At 52.0% G+C, this 19,957-nt stretch overlaps 1 protein-coding gene across 1 annotated transcript; it reads left to right on the top strand.

Annotated features, from left to right (window-relative positions):
• The first annotated feature begins 2,188 nt into the window (after positions 1-2,188).
• Positions 2,189-19,583, top strand: LOC147602049 (uncharacterized). The gene is made up of 11 exons (XM_086743802.1): positions 2,189-2,233; positions 6,198-6,472; positions 7,251-7,365; positions 7,633-7,806; positions 7,893-7,999; positions 8,450-8,587; positions 17,311-17,446; positions 17,561-17,638; positions 18,113-18,265; positions 19,075-19,242; positions 19,443-19,583. The coding sequence occupies exons 1-11, from the start codon at positions 2,189-2,191 to the stop codon at positions 19,581-19,583; spliced, it is 1,530 nt and encodes a 509-aa protein (XP_086599928.1).
• Positions 19,584-19,957: the final 374 nt, after the last annotated feature.

The raw sequence follows: 19,957 nt of genomic DNA, 5'->3' as shown, positions 1-19,957 counted from the left end.
GCTGAAGAGGCTTCTGGAGAGATATCAGACAATTCTGATGAAGTATGCTGGGAGAAAGAGAGAGCCTCAGCTCAGTTTCCAGGGCAGAGGTGAAGAAAGAGCTGTTCTGAGGTGGCCAACAAAGTTGGTAAACTAAGAAGAAAGGTGAGCTCTGGGTTGTTTGGTGGAGCTGAGGTGATTATTTTTCTCTGCTGGAACCTGTATGATTCTTCCCCTATACTTTTTCTCCATGTTGCTCATTATCTGTTGGCTGTATGTTGCAATTGATTGGCTTCTCCTGATGCTCCTGCTGTTGATGTAGCAGTAGTAGATGATGATGTTGATGGACACAGATGTAGTTAGCATGATGAATAAAAGACATGGGCCAGGAGTCCCAGCAGGGCTACTAAGGTCAATGGCATGAGACTAGCATGGTGGGTCACAGCCAAATAGAGCTGTCTAAAAGAGATACGGGAGAAAGAGCTGGACAAGGAATAAGGCAAAAACCGCAAGAAGCTGATCCGTATCTCTGTGTAACACAATCTTCCAGGTGTGTCTGTTGCCCATGGGCTGGAACTTTGTTGTTGACATGTATGAGTGACTGGTTCTCGTTATTTGGGTCTGTGCATTAGTGCTGTACTTTCAGGATCCACTTTCCAGTGCTGCCTTTGGCCCAGCCTGCTGTAAAGCTAACACACAGCCTTCTCTTTTCCTGCCCTTCCCCAGTCGCAGCTGAACCTCCAATGCAGTTGGTGAGGAGAAGCTGCTGGAGCAGAGGAAGTGCCAGTGCCCGAAAACAGAGTGCTCACGGGAAGATGAATGAAGCCTGGAAACCTTTGCCTTCCACCTTGTGCAACCACTGCCCTGCATCTAATTCCAAGTGTTCTGTTGCAGCTTGGTATTTAATGAACTGTGTCATCTAGTACGTGTCTTAGTTCTGCTGCCCAATTGCAGCGCTTCAGGCCTAGCGGGTTTGGATGAGGAGAGTCCTGCTTTTGAAGGCTCATTCAGGCTCTCTTCCCATGCAGGCCCTTGGCACGTCTCTCTCTGCCCTCGCTCTGAATGAAAATCAGTCCTGCAGACGTCTCCGAGAGGGAGCACGCGTCTGTGTCCTTTTCCTCTGCAGAGGCTTGAACCATGATTGTGCTCAGAGCAGGGACTAGCACTGAGCTACTGGTAATCATCAGTTACCAGACTCTTGCTGCCTTTTCAGAGCAATCCTCCTGGTGCTCAGGGCAGAAGGTGCTGGGTGAGCTTCTGGTAGCCAGGGAAGCTTTGCAGATCGCACAGAGATCCGATGGATTTGGAGCTCGCCAAGGGGAAGGGTGTGAAGGAGTGGGCACAAGCTGGAGCAGGCGGAATCCCTCCTCAACCTAAGGAAAAACCTTTTCTTTTCTGAGGGTGGTGGGAGAGCGGTGCCAGGAAGCAGGGTGCTGTGCTGCTCCCTCGGGGACGGGGAGCCAAAGGGGCTCCCATGGCAGCAGGGCAGGGCCCAGCCTCGGCCTATCCGAGAGAGGGGAGCAGGGTTGGGCCAGGGCGGGCAGCCAGGGCAGCAGACAGCCCAGAGGGACAAACAAGTGCCTGCAGAGGCAGCAGCTCTGCGGGCAAGCCAGGAATTCAGGCCAGGCCGGGCTGGGGTTCAGACCCACGGGTGGCAAGCAGGGTCAGACACAGCCCAGTGATGGCCAAGCAAGGCCGCGGGGAGGCCAAGGGCAGGCCGGGAAGACAGCCTGTGGGCTGGGGCCTGCACCAGTGTTGACGCGGAAGTCACGGACACTGCACACGACCAATATGATCAAGGAAATGCCGCTTTATTGTTGATACATCCCGGTTAATATAGCCCTTCTAATTCCCTATCATGCACAAGCTCTTTACTAATTGGCTAACTAGATCATGCACGCGCTCTTAGCTAAAATATGATTCGTTAAGTCTCTTTGTTCATGCGCACGGTCCTCTCCACCTGCATCCTGCTTCACGTTCTGCTTTCAGTCACGTACACCAGCCTTTCCTCCTCCTTTCAAGGTTGCTTCATCACTTTCTCACAGACGGCCTCCGCGATGTCCTTGAAGCCTGCTGCTCACAAACATAACAACTCCTTTTGGTCTGGATTGTTCGCTAAGTGTCCTTGATTCTCCAGATATCCAACACACCAGCGTGGTCCGCGGCCAGGCACAGGCACAGCTGAGACAGAGCTGGAGCCAGCGACGCCATGACAGAGCTCAGGCAGGGCCTGGAGGCTTCTGCCTATGCCTCAGTGAGCATCTTGGGCCTATGGGCTGGAGGCCCAGGGGCCTGGGGTGGGGCTGGACACCCTGGCTCAGCCTGCTGGTGGCTTATTTGTGCCACAGAGAGGTTGTGGAGTCTCCATGCCTGGAGATGCTCCAAACTGGACGTGGCCCTGCACCACCTGCCCTGGCTGACTCTGCTTGGAGCAGGGCGTGGACAGACTAGATGGATGAGATGAGGTCCCTTCCAGCCTCAAGGATGCTGTGCTTTCAAGGCCCAAATATCTCCAGTGACACGGAAGTTTCACGCTGCAGGCACTGTTTTATTGGGCTAGACGTCCTGCCCGCTCTAATGCGCGTGTCTGACCTGAGCTGTAACCGTAGTCTTCCTTGGGCTACATGCAACAGACAAAACAACTGCAGACTGTATCCAGCGTCTCCAGGCACAAGGATGGCAACAGCCTTCTCGGACACCAAGTCATCTTGTGATGTGTGTTGCCGCCAGTGAAGAATGGCCATAGAGTTAGCCAGGCAAATCTTGATTTCCAAGCCCAGGTCATGAGGAAAGAGCCTTTGGGGACTTCTCGAACTCCCCAGCCAGCAGGTCCTCATCTCTTCTGCACACCTTCAGGAAAGCTGCTGAGAAAGTGCCCTAGAGGCATTGGTGTGCTACCCTCTGGGTGGCTGGGCCAAGCCATGCAGTGCCACCACTCTGGAAATGAGGGCTACAGCAGAAAGAAATGAGTCTCCCTCTCTCCCTCAGCTGAAACAGTTTCCCTAGGTAGTTCCCTTTGCTGCTGCAGAAATGCTTTTGTCAGTGCAATGCAGAAGGCAGCATGAGGGAAGCCACAAGCAACTAAGAGGGACAGCTTCGTAAACCACTGACAACAATTATGCCATAGCCTCAGGCAGAGCGAGAGGACCCCTGTGACACTGGTTGCTCACCAGGCAACACCAGCTGTATCATAGCTCTGCAGGGTCAACTCGCCAGAGTTGTTCTAGTCTCTCATTGGGCTTTCCGCTAAGAGCTTGCCAAGCTGACATTCAGATGCATTTTTATACTTTTGGGACTTCTGTTTCCCACAGCGCAGTTTGAGACCACCTGCAAGTGGAGAAGAACCATCATGCTTCAGGTCTGGCTGGGCTGCAGTGGAAGCTGACAGCTATGGAGGTCCACGTGGCCCAGACCCCACCTCTGCAAACACAAGCAGGTAGCTAGCTAGGCATTGCAACTTTGACAAGACACTCTTTCACAAATACACAAAGTGCACTTGGCAAAACCAGACTGACATAATGCTCCACCTCCTCTCCAGGCAAACACCCTTCACACTCGTGAGTTAACAGATGTCCTGGCTCTAAAACCAAAACGGCCTTTGGAGGACACCAAAGGTGTCTTCAAACAGTAAACCGCACCCATTCTTCGCATACTTGAGAAGGAGAGCTCTGCCAAGGAACACTGCTGCAAAGTCCCAAGAAAGGGACCTTTACAGGTCCCTTCTAACCCTAACTATTCTATGATTCCCAAGGCAGCAGCGAGCTCCGTGGTGATGTGTAAGCGGAAGAAATCTGGCTGCTCAGCAGTCCACTCAAAGACTCCTGAGCGCAGCACTTGCCCTGATTTTGCTGCGGGGCAGGGGGAGACAGCTCCAGTGACAAGACAGCATGAGGCAGGACCAGACTGGCTCTGGCCCTCGCTCCTCCTCCTCTCCACCATCAGGTAGCTGCTAGGCATTAGGTAGCTTCCGAACTCCCACACAAGCAGTTCAAAAGGTCTGACTCAGGATCTCTTCTCTAGCTGGTAGCAGGTGGCACAAGGGAACAATACATCCAAACAAACGCCAATATTTTTGGTTTGCATGTCTTGCACTGGTTCTCCCCAGAGAGCGAGTGTCAGTGCCAGAAGCAGCCGGTGGAAGCGCAAGAGTCTTTTCTCCACGCAGGAGACTTTCTTGGCATAGCACTGCCCCAGCCACCCTCTGTGTTCTGCAGCAACAGCTGAACAGAGCACAGGAATCAAGTGCAAGGGAACATTTTCTTTTCTTGCTATCCTGACAACCCCCACAGCTGCTGCCAGTTCTGTCTGTCCTACACACATGGCACTGCTGCCTCCAGCTCAGCACTCGGGCGCATCCGGAGCGCAGGTTATGCCGAGTCCCTGAAGGACGCCACAAAGAATAAGGAGAGGGAGCTAACTGCTTTCAGGAACATGCAGGGCCTTCTGACCTCGCCTTGTGGAACTGCGGGTGTCCAAGAGCTGGAAGAACGCAGGCAACGATAAGGAACCAACACAGTGGAGCAAGGCTTCGCTTTCTGCCATTGTGTGAAAACAACAGGACTCTCTTCTTGCGCCCCAGCGAGACAATGCTACACAATTTTCAAAGATGCTTTTGGCTTAGATGAGGTCCTTTCACACTCTTCTTCTGAGATTTGTGCTCTGGTGGACTTCTGGGAGAAGGCCTCTACTTCTTTTTCAGGCTCCAAGTTGGAAAGGCCAGGCTGGAAGCCACAGTCCGGCAACAAGCCAAGACCATTGAAGCCCTTCAGAAAGAGCTGCCAGCCTCTGCCTCAGGAAGCTTGTCGGAGCCTTCCCTGAAACCGTGAACAGGAACGCCTGTGGTGTCATCTGCAGAGCTTTGTACCGTCCCGACTTGAAATTTCCCAGCCGGGCTAATTCGGGTGTTGGTGTCAGTGTAAAGAAGGTGCCTTTGCCCATGGCCAACACGAAGCAAATGAGCCTGGGCAGGGCTCACGTGCTACACGCACCTGGCACTGTGTGCCGAGGAGCTGACGCACGTTTTCCTCGGGATCGCAGGAGCTGAGCCGCCTGGCAGGAGAGCACGCCGGGGGACTGACGCGCGGATCAAACTCTACAACTCGGAGAGCCTTATAAAGCAGGCATGTTTATTCGGCGCCGGGTGCGTGGGGGATCGCTCCTCCAAAAGCACACACACCGACAGCACATTTTACCAAAAATGTATACGGTGCAGGTATACATATTCATAGGATTGCACATGGAGACATACATATGCATGAGCGAGGCGGGGTTATTAAAAAACACTTGCGTAAGCATTTCAGATCTGTGTCTGGTGGTCGTTCACTTCTTCTGGGGTCTTATCTTCCTCCAGATGAACTTCAGTCATTCACCCACGCTCTCCTTTCACTGGGTGATTTCAGCAGTTTCTTAACGACTTCTGACCAACATTGCAGCTCCCGTTATCCTGTCCTTTGCTGGACGTATCAGTCCTCGACAAATACCAGTTTCTGGACAAATACCGGTCCCTGACAAGCTTAAGCGAGTTTCAATGCAAACAGGATCGTTAGGCGTTGTCCAGCAGACAGCGAGCCTCCTGAATCAAGCAATATGCAGACAGTTACTCCCCTACATCAAGCAATATTTAGCAGAGAGTTAATTCCCGGTATCAGGACATGTGGCCACGGCAGCGCGCGCGCCTCGTCCCGGCGGGGTGCGCGTTCACACCAGCCCCGACGTGGGGGTCACTGCGAGTGAGGGCGAGAGCCAGGCGAGAGCCCGCCCGACGTCCCCGCCCGCCCGAGCCAGGCGCTGGCCGCCTCCGGCTCCGCTTTTGGGGACCCGCAGCCCCAGGCTCCGCGGCCACGCGCTGAGGGCAAACGCGGAGCGGGCGAGGCGAGGGCCGCTTCGGCGACTGCCGCAGCCCCCGGCCGCGGGGGCGCCCCGACGCCGCAGGCAGCGTAGACTCCGCAGTCTGCGTACACTTACGGAGCCTCCAGCCAGCCTGTCACCCTGTGACGCCCCCGCCGCGCCCTCTGTGACGCCCCCCGCTGCCGCTGGAAAGCCGCCCCCGGCAGCCGCCGCCGCTCAGTGCTGTCGCCGCCGCGGCGGGACCGGCAGCGCGTCTCGGGCCGGCAGCGTCGGGGGCTGCGAGCCGCGGCCGCCGCTCGGGGCTCCCCTCTCGGCTCTTGTCGCCCTCTCTCCGCCCTCTCCCCGTCCCTTCCCGTCCCGGGGCTCGCCAGAGCCCGCCGGCCGCCTGCTGCGGCTGCTCACGCCGGGCCGGCCCGCGCCCTCGTCCCCGCCGCAGCATGCAGAGCCTCCGCGGACTCTTCAGGAGGGGGCGGCAGCGGCCGCCGTCCGGCAGCGCTCCCGCGCCCGGCGCCGCCGGGGCCTCCGAGCAGCGGCAGAGGGGCCGGGGCGGGCTGCACAGCGCGGCCGCCGACGGCGACCTGGCCCAGCTGCAGCGGCGCTGGTGGCTGAAGAGACTCCGCATCAACGGGCGCGACGCCAACAAGCAGTAAGGGCCGGGCACTGCCCCTAGCAAAGCTTCCACCCAGCCCGGCTGCAAGAGCCGGCAAAGCCCAGCGGGGTCGCAAGCGCCCTCGGAGCAGGGCCGGCTCCACAGCGCTGGCCTTGCCGGAGGCCTGCCCAAGCTGGGACCGGAGCCGGCGGGTGCTCCGCTCCGCCCTGCCCTGCCCTGCCCTGCCCTGCCCTGCCCTGCCCTGCCCTGCCCTGCCCGCCTGGTGCCTGTAGTGAATCTTGTGTGCGGCTCAGCAGGCCTTCGGCCAGGCAGAGACGGCTCCTTTCCTGTCGCCAGACTGAGTGGCTTGTTTGAGCAGGGCACGGCTTCCCCTTGCTGTTACAAGTCCCATCCCCTGCGTCTCTGGGCACGCCTGGCGCGGGACTGATCCGGGGAAAACCCAGGGCCTTGCGCAGTCTCCGCAGACTTATGCAGCCTCCGTAGACTGCAGGCTGCCAAGACGCGGTCTCCTTTTGCTGGCCTGGGTGGCTGGGCAGTCCTGCTGGAGGCCTGGGCACAAGAGCCTGCTTGGGCAGGTTCAGTGACACAGCTGAGGAAATGCCTCCTGACTCAACTGTCCCCTCTTGGGGACTTCTCCTAGACAGCCCCAGGCTTTGGGTGTGCAACTGCTGCCACCGGCTCTGAACAAGAAAGCGTGCTTTCGGCTTCCTTTTGGCAGCTGAGCTTTGTGGCCCCATGTGGCGAGTTCCACAGCCTGAAACCATGTCTTCAGCTGTCTCTCTGTGACAGCTAACTGAATATCTTTAATTCCTAGGACGCCTCTGCACCTTGCTTGTGCGAACGGCCATGCAGATGTCGTTCGCTTTCTGGTAGGACAGAAGTGCAAGCTAAACCCTCGCGACAACTATAAGAAGTCGCCCCTGATGAAGGTACGTGGAATGTGTTATGCTGTTGTACGTTGGGCTTATCGATTACGCGCTGAGCGATACATACCTCGCGTGACTCTTTACATAGGTCTGCATAGAATTGTATCCTGTGATTCTACGAAACAGGCAGGTTGTAGTCAGCGGGGATGGGGCATATGTTGCCTGATCTTTGCAGACGCTCGTACTTCCCAGTGTTGGGAAGATGCGGGAGTTCTGACAGAGAGAAACGTAGACGTTGGAAGTTATTCTGCCTTTGTGTCTTGTTTCCAGGCAGTAGAGCACCGGCACAAAGAATGCGCAGCTATTCTGCTGGAGCACGGTGCCAACCCTGACCTCCACTGTGCCAGCGGCAACACTGCCCTTCACCTGGCTACCATCATGTCTAGCAAGTCGCTAGTGGAGCTGTTACTTGAGCACAATGCCCATATCGATGCTAAGGATGATGTAAGCTTGGATTTTGCGTAAGGCTCCTCTTCTCAACACTTGCTTGACTTTTCTCTGTTATTCTAAGGAGATTATATCTCTTTCAGTTCGGGTACACTCCGCTTGCTGTTGCGATCACGAGGCGCTGTCACGAGATGATTGAGTTGCTTCTTCAAAAAGGAGCTGACGTGCACGCTCAAGATAAGCATGAAAGGTGAAGGCTTTGTCAAAAGTGCGCACGGGACTCCTTAGCATTGTTCAGGCTGGACTGATGGGAGGCATCGGAATGAGCTTTGCAAAAGAACCTGGAGCTGCGCAGAAGGAGCTCCTTCTGCGTGACTTGTGAAAGCAGGCCTGCACCCGGCGGCTCTCTCACCTCAGGGGACGATTGCCGCACTGAGGACTGCAAGAAAGCGTTGGCTGTGGTGCCGCCGACGCACATGCACAGACTCCCCTGTCTGCTCTGGGCAGGTGGTTGGCCTGGAGACCTCCTGCGGTCCCAGCATCCTGAATTCTCTGATGCTTCCGTGTGTTTGGCTGTGCTTTCACTCCAGCTCTAGGAGAGGGGAAACGAGTTGTTTGGGAAGCAAAGAGGGGTTGAAGTAATGGCAGTGCAATGTCTGCAGAAGCTGATGTATTTCCTATCATCTCTTGGATGCTTTAGGACCATTCTTATGCTTGCTGCTGTTGTTGGGGATATGAATATCATACGACTACTTCTTCGGCATGGTGCTGATCCTTCTCAGAAAGACGTGTTTGGTTGCACAGTTACGAATTATGCCACAGTATCTCCATATGCTGAGTAAGTGGTTGACATCCTCGTTAGAGCAGCTGCACTGACAGAGTGTCCGTGCTGATGTAGGGCCCTTTTTGGTGCCATCAGCAGGGTTGAATGAAGTGTTGAGACCTTTGTTGAAGCCGGGCTCAGTGACATCTTCTGATGCATCTCTTTCCCTGTCAAGAGTGGATTTGTAGGTTGAGGAAAACTTTCCCCCACAGTTCTCCCTGAGAATTCTCCCAAGTGTGCTGCCAAGCTTCACTCCACCAAACTGACTCGCAACTACCTGCCTTTTGTTTCAGAGGGGATCTAAATGATATCCTCTGAGTTCAAGCATGTTTGAGGGTTGCTGTAGCAAAACAAGATGGTCATTCCTTCCCTCCAGGCTTCTGGCACAGTACCAGTCTTGTGCTAATGCACCACTTTGCACAGCAGCCTTGGTCAGGCACACGGTTTTTAAATTTTCTTTTCTTGTTTGTTTGGGGTTTTTTTGTTTTGTTTGTAGTTCTGCTTACGAGGCAAACCTGAAAGTGGTCTCTCTCCAGATCCCCAACTGACCCTCTGCCAGGGTTGTTAGAAGATAACACCTGTGCAATGTACTGAACCCCTGCAGTGCCTGGAATGCAACCGCAGTCTTTGTTGGGCTCTTGATATCCCACCTAGGAGGTCTGTAACCTCTCAGGTCCTCACACCAACCATGGGAATTTCCAAACCCGTTCAAAGTCAGGACTGGGTTTGAGGAGACATCACCCTGGCTTGAAAGGTGACGAAGTGTTGCTGCAGCGTTAGGATAGCGTCCTGCTGAGGTAGAAGCCTTGTTCTTAGATGTCTGTCTGCCGGGGGACTTTTTAAGCTTCCTGGCCCTGGAAATGGAGAGGAGGTGTAACTCTCTGCAGATGGCTAGGAATATGTGTAGGATGGCTCACGAATGCCTGTTGCTCTTTCAGTAGAGCGTGGATGAAAGTGTGTGGGGGGGTGTGTTTTTACAGAATGCATTTCCTTCCCTTCTGTATATAGCACTGCAAAGCAACTGGAAGAATATGGGCGCTGCAAAAGGACGGGAGATTGTTCTGCGGGAGGCACAGAAGGCGCAGCAGTACTTGACAGCTCTTGCTCTGGGAAGCCTGCTGAATTTCCCTTGGGCGCACCTGCACTGGCCACAGCAGGTAGGATCCTTCACCATGAAGGAGGTGATGACGACAATGCACTGTGGCCTGCAGGAGAACGCGTAAACGCTGACTGGAATGCAGGGGTGGAGAGATGTGGAAAGGCAGATTGAAATAGCAGCTAACAGCAGCAACGTGCTTCTTACACCCTCTCTAGGAGTCTTGCCAGCAGCAGGAGCACAGCAGGAGGAACAGTTTGATTCCCCTTCTGATTATGAGGTACCTTCTCTGAAGGGAAGGCAGTGGGGCCCCACTGGCCTCCCTTGCTTTTGGTCTCATTTCCCTCTGCTTCAGCTTCCTCCGCACGCTCCGAACCGGGACCTTGCCATGCTGTGCTGGTTTTCACGCCTGTCTTAATTTACACAGTCAGATGATGAAGGTCCAAGTATTCGGCCAACCATTGTCATGGTTACAGCGGATGTCCACCACGGAGCCCGCTGGGAGCCAGTTGCAGAGGAGCCCGGCAATGGTAATTTCCTGATGGACTAATGGTTACCTTTGTAAGCTTCTCTGGACTGAAGCGGACAGCGAAAAGCAGAGTGAAATAAGCACTCACAGCAGCATCGCGTTTCTTTCCTCTTTCGTAGGTGACTTGCCAGCGGCGGGAACAGAACAAGAGGAAGATGAGGATTCCTCTTTTGATTCTGAGGTAGAATCCTAGACCCAGAATCATTGTGGTGGGAAAAGTCCCTGAAGATCATTGAGTCTAACCACAAATGTTACACTGCCATGCCCACCCCTAAACCGTGTCCCTAAGTACCACATCTATGCATCTTCTGAACACCTCCGGGGACGGTGACTCAACCACTTCCCTGGCCAGCCTGTTCCAGTGCTCCATAAGCCTTCCAGCAATGAAGGCTTTCCTAAGAACCCAGCTAAACCTCCCCTGGCCCATCTTGAGGCCATTTCCTATGCTGCTATCAAATCCCTCTTGGGCAAAGAGAGCGACGCCCACCTCACCACCACCTCTTGCAGTGAGGGGCCCAAAACTAAACCCAGTGTTCAAGGTGTGGCCTCCCAAGTGCCGAGTCCAAAGGGACAATCACTTCCCTAGCCCCGCTGCCCACACTGTTTCTCATACAAGCCAGGATGCTGTTGGCCTCCTTGGCCAGCTGGCCACACTGCTGCCTATATTCAGGCACCCGTCAAACAACACATGCGCATTACCGGGCGATACACATGCGGGCAGTGGGAGGGGGGTTACGAGGGGGGGGGTGGGTTGGGGGGATAGGGCTAGATTTCTCGGAACCAGCTCTCCATTCACGTTTTGCAAGACAACAGGAGTTGCCTTGCGAAATAACGGGAAGCCATTGCTCGGGTGGTGGTTTGCTGTTTCAACAATGTTGAGACAAATGTTTGACACAGTCTTTTACACCACCCCGTGGCTCAACATTGTTGCCTCAGAGACGGAGTTCCATGGTGGCATAAATGATAGAGGAAAGGAGAAAGAAAATAATAAAAAAGAGAAGAAGAATAAAAGAAAAAAAAAAGATATATGCAATTCTGAACATTATTGTTTATCATTTAGTGTACAAAGAGATATAAATGCTAGATACTTCGATTTAATTAACAATATCTTATCTAAGTAAATTACAAAACCAGAACATTAACATATCAACATTTATCTTACAACTAAAAATTTGTCCCAGGCCAAGTTTGAGGCTTATGGCTCTGGGGGATCAGAAGAAGCAAGTAATTGTTTACAAGGACAATCATAAGATAAACAAAGATAAACCACCAAAACTATAGCAATGCACAACATCATAAACGCCTCAAGATAAAGCACCATCAAAATGTTAAGCATTTTGTTCACTTCTGCAACCATTTCTTTTCTTTGGCAAAACAGTTCAGTTTTTGCTTTTTGGTGAGGCTGGCGACCAAGTCCTCGTGGAGCTTGTGGCTGTGGAATTCTGGCCCACCGGAACGGGGGTCTGGATACACAGCAGGAAAATGGATTTCCCTGCCTCCAACTCAGAGCAGTCAATAAACAATGACACTATAAATTTGCTGTCAATTTTATATCACCCCGTGGACCCATGGTGGTTCCAAAAAGAAAAAAAAAAACCACAAACCAAAAGAAAACAAACAAAAAAAAACCCCAACCAAACAAAATCTCATATCTTTCCATCGTCTAGCGATGTTGAGACATTAATTAACCTTTTCAGTCTCTATCACCACCCTGTGGCTCAGCATCGCTCACCAAGGTTGAAGGGGGAAAAAAAAGAAGAGGGAAGGGGGGTGAAGGGACTTAGTTATGCTTATAATATACGTATGGCCACAAAATGGGTTTATATTGTTGTATGATACGTTGAGGGGTTTCTTCATTTTTAATATCGACCACCCCAAGGTAACATACCTTAATCCAGGTCACATATAGCAATTTGTGGATATGATGTTCACAGATCCAATGATGTCAAATAACCTATTCAAAATCATACATATAACACAAATAAAGATTAATAGATTAACCATGACTATAGTAATCATCAAAACCATAGATTTAAATATCAATAATATTTTTCCCACCCCGTGAGTCCCAATATTTTCCTAAAAAAAAAGTTTTAGGTAGGTTTCCAGGTTTGCCTTCAAAGTTATATGATTCTAACAGTTACGTGTTTGGTTTGCCGTACAAACCTGATATGTTTAACCCCATCAGGTGAAGTCACAGTGGCCGCTTGCATGCGAGTCACCACGCTTTGGATTAATTGAATTAGGCACAGTATAATACAAGGCGGGGGGCGGGGGGGGCTGTTTCTGCTTGTTTAGAAGGAAGAAGTTTTTTCGACAAAGTCAAAATTCCACATTGCTCCGCCTCACTCTGCATCAGTGCGGTGATTTGTGCTCCTGTGTCAATTAAAAAGGTTACTGTTTTTTTTCTGTGGCCCTACAGCCACTGTAATCAACAAATCCCCTTTCACATTTAAGGTGAGTTGTTTTATAAACATCCACCCTCCGTTTCCCCCCCCACCTTCGGGGAACGGAGGAACTAGTTTCCCATCACCCTCTTTTCTGCATCAGTTTCTTCCCCAAGGTCTATCCATGGTGGGGCACTAGGGGTTGTTCCAAAATGGACTTTTTGCCCCGATCCTGTTTGTACAAGTTTCTCTAATTTCTGTGTTGGAAGCCCATCCATTACATCTCGGGGAATACCTGTCTGGAGTCCCGGTTGCTGCCATTCCTGACGGCCGAGGGGTCTCCCTCTCCCAGGATCAGTAAGTCAGACCGACTTAAAATCGTGACTTCTCTTGACCAGTGCTGGCCAGCCTTCACCTTTTTCTGTGGCTCTTACAGCTCTGGTTTCAGTTTTTTGCCCGAATCCACCAACAGGACCGTATGTCCTCCCAAAATTTATGAGTTCTTGGGCTACTTCTCCCCATGTCCACACTTTCCTCCCTGTCCTTCTATGATCAGGGGTCACTGTTCCCTCCAGAGCACCGGTAAGTCTGTCTGCCACAGGGGTACTTTGTATCTTCCCCTGTAGCTGGATCCCAATGGGTTTCAGGGAATCAGGAAGTCCTCAGATTAGAGGAGTCATCTGTTCGGGATCCACAGGCATCATCATTGGAGAGCCCTGGTTAGGTTTGAGCTCTCTATCATACATCATTTGCAAACAAGCAGCCTTCTGCACACTCTCCACCAGTTGACCCACTGTGCCCATGATGGCTAGGGGGTCTCCCCTCTCCAAAGGGTTCAGCCCCCCAGCCCAATATGCTGCCCTCTGTGTCAAAGACCATGGGGCCCGATAATTGCCGGTAGTTAAAAATACACCTGGACACCAATATCCTACCGCTTCCTTTTCTGACAACAAGATTCCACCCCCCCCAACAACGACACTCTCCAGACATCCTCTGTGTCCGATTCCTTTGAAGTCCTTGCAAAATCCTTCCTTAATTTTGCCAACTCAGTTGCTGTAAACGGGACCTCTTTAGTAACAACTTGGGGATGGTTATCGGTTTCTCCCTCATACACATATTCAGTTTTAACTAGGGGATACATGTGAGGGGGGTTCTCTACAATTTCTTTTGCTTTTTGCAAGTCCCCCTGAGGGTAGATTTGCCTGATTCCCTTATCTTCTAACTTCAACTCCACCTCTCCACACGAGTCATTTTCTCTCCACAATTCTTCTGCGGGGATCTCATCACAAACATTTGCACATTTGCAAGCACCCATCTCACCAAAGAGGGGTTATTTCGTCCTGAGAGGGCCGCACCACAATTTTAACCACAATTCCCCCCCCACACACTCCCAGGAGGGCACACCTTTCAAATTTCACAAAAGGGGGGGGGCCACACCATAATTTTACCACAATTCCCCCCCAACATACGCTCTCAGGAGGACACACCTTTCAAATTTCTCACGAAAGCACTTATGTCACAAAAGAGGAGTTATTTCGTCCTGGGAGGGCTGCACCACAATTTTTTTTACCACAATTCCCCCTCCACACTCTCAGGAGGACACACCTTTCAAATTTCACAAAAGGGGCTTGTCTTTTGCCCAATTCTATCACTGTCCTTCTCCGGCTCTTTTCCTCGCAGACAAACAGAACCGCGGATCCGGACTTTGCACTCGCTTTGTACCAACGTAGGTCTCAGTCATACACACACACACACTAGAATTTCTAATAAAGCAACTGGACACTTTCTGTTTCTCCGAGAATCCTGCCGACTACGCCAATTAAATAATGTCACGTTCCGATTTCGGACGAGAGGAAGGCACCCTTGCGTTCTAGCCGACCTCAGACGAGTCTGGGAGGCTAGGGGCGGCTGGACCGACCTCTCACACACCGGAGCGTGGTTTTGTTCATATTCTCGAGAACAGAATTAAGACTCAAAACGGAGTCAAGTGCCGGGTAACTTTATTAACCCGATAAGAAGTTTGTAAATGGAAGAGAAAGGAGAGAAAGGAAGGAAAGAGGGAAAAGAGTTTCAGTTGTAATAGCTACCGCCACAGAGCTGCGGCGTCCTGACAGTCCAGTTCGCTTGATGGGGGAACGATCCGGCCGGTGTTGGCCGTCTCGATGTCGGTTCCGTGGATGTGTGTTCCGGCGAATGTGTATTCTGTTGAATGAAGTGAAGAGTAGTGAAGTGTAGAAGTGTCGAAGTCTCGAAGAAAGTGTCTAAGTCTAAGTCTAGAAGTCTAGAAGAACCTTCTCTAGACTGAAGTGGACAGGGAAAAGCAGAGTGAAAAGCTTCTGACGTCCTTTGTAGGTGCCTTGCCAGCAGTGAAAGCAGAACAAGAGGAAAATGAGGACTCTTCTTTTGATTTCGAGGAAGAGTCATAGAACCAGAATCACTGTGGTGGGAAAAGTCCCTGAAGATCATCGAGTCCAATCGTAAACCTTACTCTACCATGCCCACCCCTAAACCGTGTCCCTAAGCACCACATCCACGCATCTTCTGAACACCTCCGGAGATGATGATTCAACCACTTCCCTGGCCAGCCTGTTCCAGTGCTCCATAAGCCTTCCAGCAAATAAAGTTTTCCTAAGATCCCAGCTAAACCTCCCCTGGTCCAACTTGAGGCCATTTCCTATGCTGCTGTCACATCCCTCTTGGGCAAAGAGAGCGATGCCAACTTCACTACCACTTCCGGTCAGGTAGTTGTAGAGCGAGAAGGTCTCCCCTCGGCCTCCCTTTCTCCTGACTAAACAACCCCACTTCCCTGCAGCGCTGCTCACAGGACTTGTCCTCCAGACCCTTCACCACCTTCCTTGCTCTTCTGTACACAAACTACAGCACCGCAATGTCTTTCTTCGAGTGAGGGGCCCAAAACTAAACCCAGTGTTCAAGGTGTGGCCTCCCAAGTGCCGAGTCCAAAGGGACAATCACTTCGCTAGCCCCGCTGCCCACACTGTTTCTCATACAAGCCAGGATGCTGTCGGCCTCCTTGGCCAGCTGGCCACACTGCCGCCTCATATTCAGGCACCCGTCAAACAACACCCCCACATCCCTTTCCACCAGGCAGCTTTGCAGCCACTCTTCCCTATCTAAGAAGGACTCCCTGGGGTCTCCCTGGCCTCCCTTGCTTTTGGTCTCATTTCTCTCTACTGCTGCCTCCGCCACATGCTCCAAACTGGGACCTTGCCATGCCGCTGCTGCAGGCAAGCTCCTCAGTTTGGACTGGGATGAAGGAGGTCAAGCTAATGACTCGGCTCTCCTACCAGCTGTCCTTTGAGCTGGACTTGTAGTACAGGATTGAAGCAGTAAAGCTTCCCACCAGTTATGATCCTCTGAAATCCTACCAGGCTGGCGCTGTGACGATTGCTGTTTTTCCTCCACATAGGTCTCTTCTCCACATCCAGTCCGTGTCAAGCGGTTGCCCATGGGGTATACAGCCTAGACGCTTTGCTCCCTCTGTCTACTTCCTCTCTGTCTCTTGGGCAGGTGTTCTTCAGTTCCTTTTGAAAGCCCTGCTCCACAGAGATGCCTAACACGCTGCTTCTGTTTGCCGTTCTCCTTCGTTCCGTCACCTGATACAACGTTATGGGTGTTGGCTGAAGCAAGAGCTTTTCAAGTGGAAGTGGGTTCGGGATGAGTCTGTGGCAGTTTTTACGCATGTCTTTTAATCTACACAGTCGGATGCTGAAGGTCCAAAAACTGGGCCAACAACCATGGTGCTTCCTGATGCAGTCCACTATGGAGCCCGCTGGGAGCCAGTTGCAGAGGAGCCCAGCAATGGTAATTTCCTGGTGGACTAATGGTTACCTTTGTAAGCTTCTCTGGACTGAAGCGGACAGGGAAAAGCAGAGTGAAATAAGCACTCACAGCAGCATCGCGTTTCTTTCCTCTTTCGTAGGTGCCTTGCCAGCGGCGGGAGCAGAACAAGAGGAAGATGAGGACTCCTCTTTTGATTCTGAGGTAGAATCCTAGAACCAGAATCATTGTGGTGGGAAAAGTCCCTGAAGATCATTGAGTCCAACCGCAAATGTTACACTGCCATGCCCACCCCTAAACCGTGTCCCTAAGCACCACATCTATGCATCTTCTGAACACCTCCGGGGACGGTGACTCAACCACTTCCCTGGCCAGCCTGTTCCAGTGCTCCATAAGCCTTCCAGCAATGAAGGCTTTCCTAAGATCCCAGCTAAACCTCCCCTGGCCCAACTTGAGGCCATTTCCTGTGCTGCTATCAAATCCCTCTTGGGCAAAAAGAGCGACGCCCACCTCGCCACCACCTCTTGCAGTGAGGGGCCCAAAACTAAACCCAGTGTTCAAGGTGTGGCCTCCCAAGTGCCGAGTCCAAAGGGACAATCACTTCCCTAGCCCTGCTGCCCAGACTATTCCTCATACAAGCCAGGATGCTGTTGGCCTCCTTGGCCAGCACATAGGTCTCTTCTCCACATCCAGTCAGTGTCAAGCGGTTGCCCATGGGGCATACAGCCTAGACATTTTGCTCCATCTGTCTACTCCTCTACCTCTCTATCTTGGGCAGGTGTACCTTGGCCCATTTTGAAAGCCCTGCTCAATAGAGACGCCTAACACAGTGGCCCTGATAGCCCTGTATGCAGTCCATTGCAGAGGAATGTGGCAATGGTAATTTCCTATTGGGACTAAGTGTAAGCTTCTGTAAGCTTCTCTGGAGTGAAGCCGATAGGGAAAAGCAGAGTGAAAGAGGCACGCTTCGTACCTCTTCTTTGTGTGTCTTGCCAGAAGCAGAAGCTCTGCAAGAGGAAGATTTTGACTCCTCTTCTGAGAATGAGTTACTTTCTCTTCCACAGGTAATGCAGAAGTAACGCTTCTGTAGCCCCAGTGCTGAAATGCGCTGTGATGCTGTCGTGTTGCTGGGGATTCCTTTCCTCCCTCTCGGTCTTTCTCTGTTCTTGTTCGCTCAGATTTCTGCACCGGGCAGAGAAGAGCTTCAGCTAAAGAAGGATGCTTCAACTCAGGCAGATTGTCGAGGCTACAGACAGGTGACTGTTAAAGGCCGATCTCTGTACAGAGAGCTTTTCTTCGTACTGAGTTCATTTTCAAGTGCTGCTAGGAGGACTTTAGTGATTCTGGACCTGAAGTGTATTTTGGACCTCCTCTTGTTCGCGTTGTGAAGCAGAAGAGCTGCATAAAGAGAGAAAACTCTTCGGTGACACATCGGTGACACATCTGCTGTATTTTAATCCAAAGCCTTGCCCAACACAGGAGCGATATGAATATTTTAAAAATGGAGCAAATATGCCTTTTGAAGAGCAGCTCTGCAGGCCACCCCAGAGCTGGATGCAGTACTCCAGGTGGGGTCTCATGACAGCAGAGTAGAAGGGGAGAACCACCTCCCTCAGCCTCCAGGCCACCCTGAAGACCGATCTAGTGACATCATCCCATGAGTTAAAGCATCCCTCACGTTGTCATCTTCTTACTGATCTCTCCGTGCTCAGGGAATACCATTTCTTTAGACGTGGGTCAGGCAGCTGCAGCAGGAGCTTACCAATGCTTTCAGAAAGAACTCCCTGGCAGAAGCTTCACTCAAAGCTAAGAAGCGCTACAGCAGCCACCTGCAGGAACAGAAACTGCAGCTGCAGAAGCAACTGGACAGGTCTAAAGCTAAGGTATGGACAAAGCCCGTCTCTTGGCTCTTGGCAGGGGCCCCGGCCTTTCTGGGAGCAAACCAGAGTGGGGAACTGATCCATTCCTGGGGGTCTGGTGTAACCCAGGCTGGTTCAGCACACGCCTAGCTGTGATGAGGGGGCTGGGAGGGAACAGCACCGCTGCCTTTGGTGCCTGGCTGTTTGCACCGCTGGAAGCAACAGCGGAGGGCTGCGCTAAGGTGGCCTTAGTACCCTGGGCACCTTTGCAACAGGAGTAGCTTGAGAAACATGTAAGCGACTCGCCTTGTTTTAGAAGCGCGGCGCCTACGATTAGAAAGGCCACTAACCGTGAAGTGGCTCTGTCCTTAAATGGACAAGGGTGTGTGTATTCCTTTCAGAGAGCTGCTTCTCAAGTTTCATGGAGCACATGTATTTGCTTCTCTGGGGTTTGGCGAAGCAGAGTGTGTGCTGATGGAGAAAGAGTAGGCATACTGGAGTGCTGTGGCGGTGCTTTCTTGTATTCCCTCATGACATCATCATTGTTATGGAGTTGAAAAGTCACTTCAGGAGCAGAAGGAGCTTCTAACTGGGTTGGAGTAGCCAACAAGGGGCTGCAAAGTGTTTGGAGCCCTTGAGAGAGGAGGACAAGGAGTGTTGGGGCAGCATTTAGGAAGCACTGTAGGAAATCAATGTAGATGTAGGACAGGGGCCCCTGTGTAGAAGGTCAAGAAGTAACATGGCTTTTGGCAGTTGACGTGAGAGTCAAAGCAGTCCACTCCTTTTTATCAAAGCTAAGCTGGCTACTGAGGATTCTTGTTGCGGTCTGACAGCGGCAGGAATTGAAAGAACGGCGTATCTGGACTGAGTGTTATGCCGAGTCCCTGAAGGACGCCACAAAGAATAAGGAGAGGGAGCTAACCACTTCCAGGAACATGCAGGGCCTTCTGACCTCGCCTTGTGGAACTGCGGGTGTCCAAGAGCTGGAAGAACGCAGGCAACGATAAGGAACCAACACAGTGGAGCAAGGCTTCGCTTTCTGCCATTGTGTGAAAACAACAGGACTCTCTTCTTGCGCCGCAGCGAGACAATACTACACAATTTTCAAAGATGCTTTTGGCTTAGATGAGGTCCTTTCACATTCCTCTTTTGGGATTTGTGCTCTGGTGGACTTCCGTCATAAGTCCTGTACTTCCTTTTCAGGCTCCAAGTTGGAAAGGCCAGGCTGGAAGCCACAGTCCGGCAACAAGCCAAGACCATTGAAGCCCTTCAGAAAGAGCTGCCAGCCTCTGCCTCAGGAAGCTTGTCGGAGCCTTCCCTCTTCATGAGCTACAGAGCCTAGCTCCATAATCCTGTGAGGAATTTGTAAGATGAGGTTTTCCTGAAAAGCCTAGGAGAGGTCAGTTCCTCTGTTCTACTGAGTAGAGGCTGCTCTGAAAGTCCTGCTGGCCCATTCCCCAGCTTTCCGGCTTTGAGAGTTGTCCCATTATGCTATCACAAATCCTACTTCATGCCGTCTTTGTTAGGGGGTTGACAATAATGCACCGGCTTAAGTATTGTCTGCTTTAGACCAGTTGTGAGGTTGAGACCTCAGGCAGCACTTCAGACAGTCATGCAGTACCAGGGATTTGGTACCTTCAGTTGCAGATCTGTGGTTGAGAGTTCCAAGAGGAGACTGGACTTGGGAGAGTCGTGTTACCTTCTTTGTGGAGAACA

The sequence above is a fragment of the Chlamydotis macqueenii genome, chromosome 1 (genome assembly GCF_036417535.1).
Source record: "Chlamydotis macqueenii isolate bChlMac1 chromosome 1, bChlMac1.mat, whole genome shotgun sequence".
NCBI lineage: Eukaryota > Metazoa > Chordata > Aves > Otidiformes > Otididae > Chlamydotis > Chlamydotis macqueenii.
This window is presented reverse-complemented; position numbering and strand designations above follow the sequence as displayed.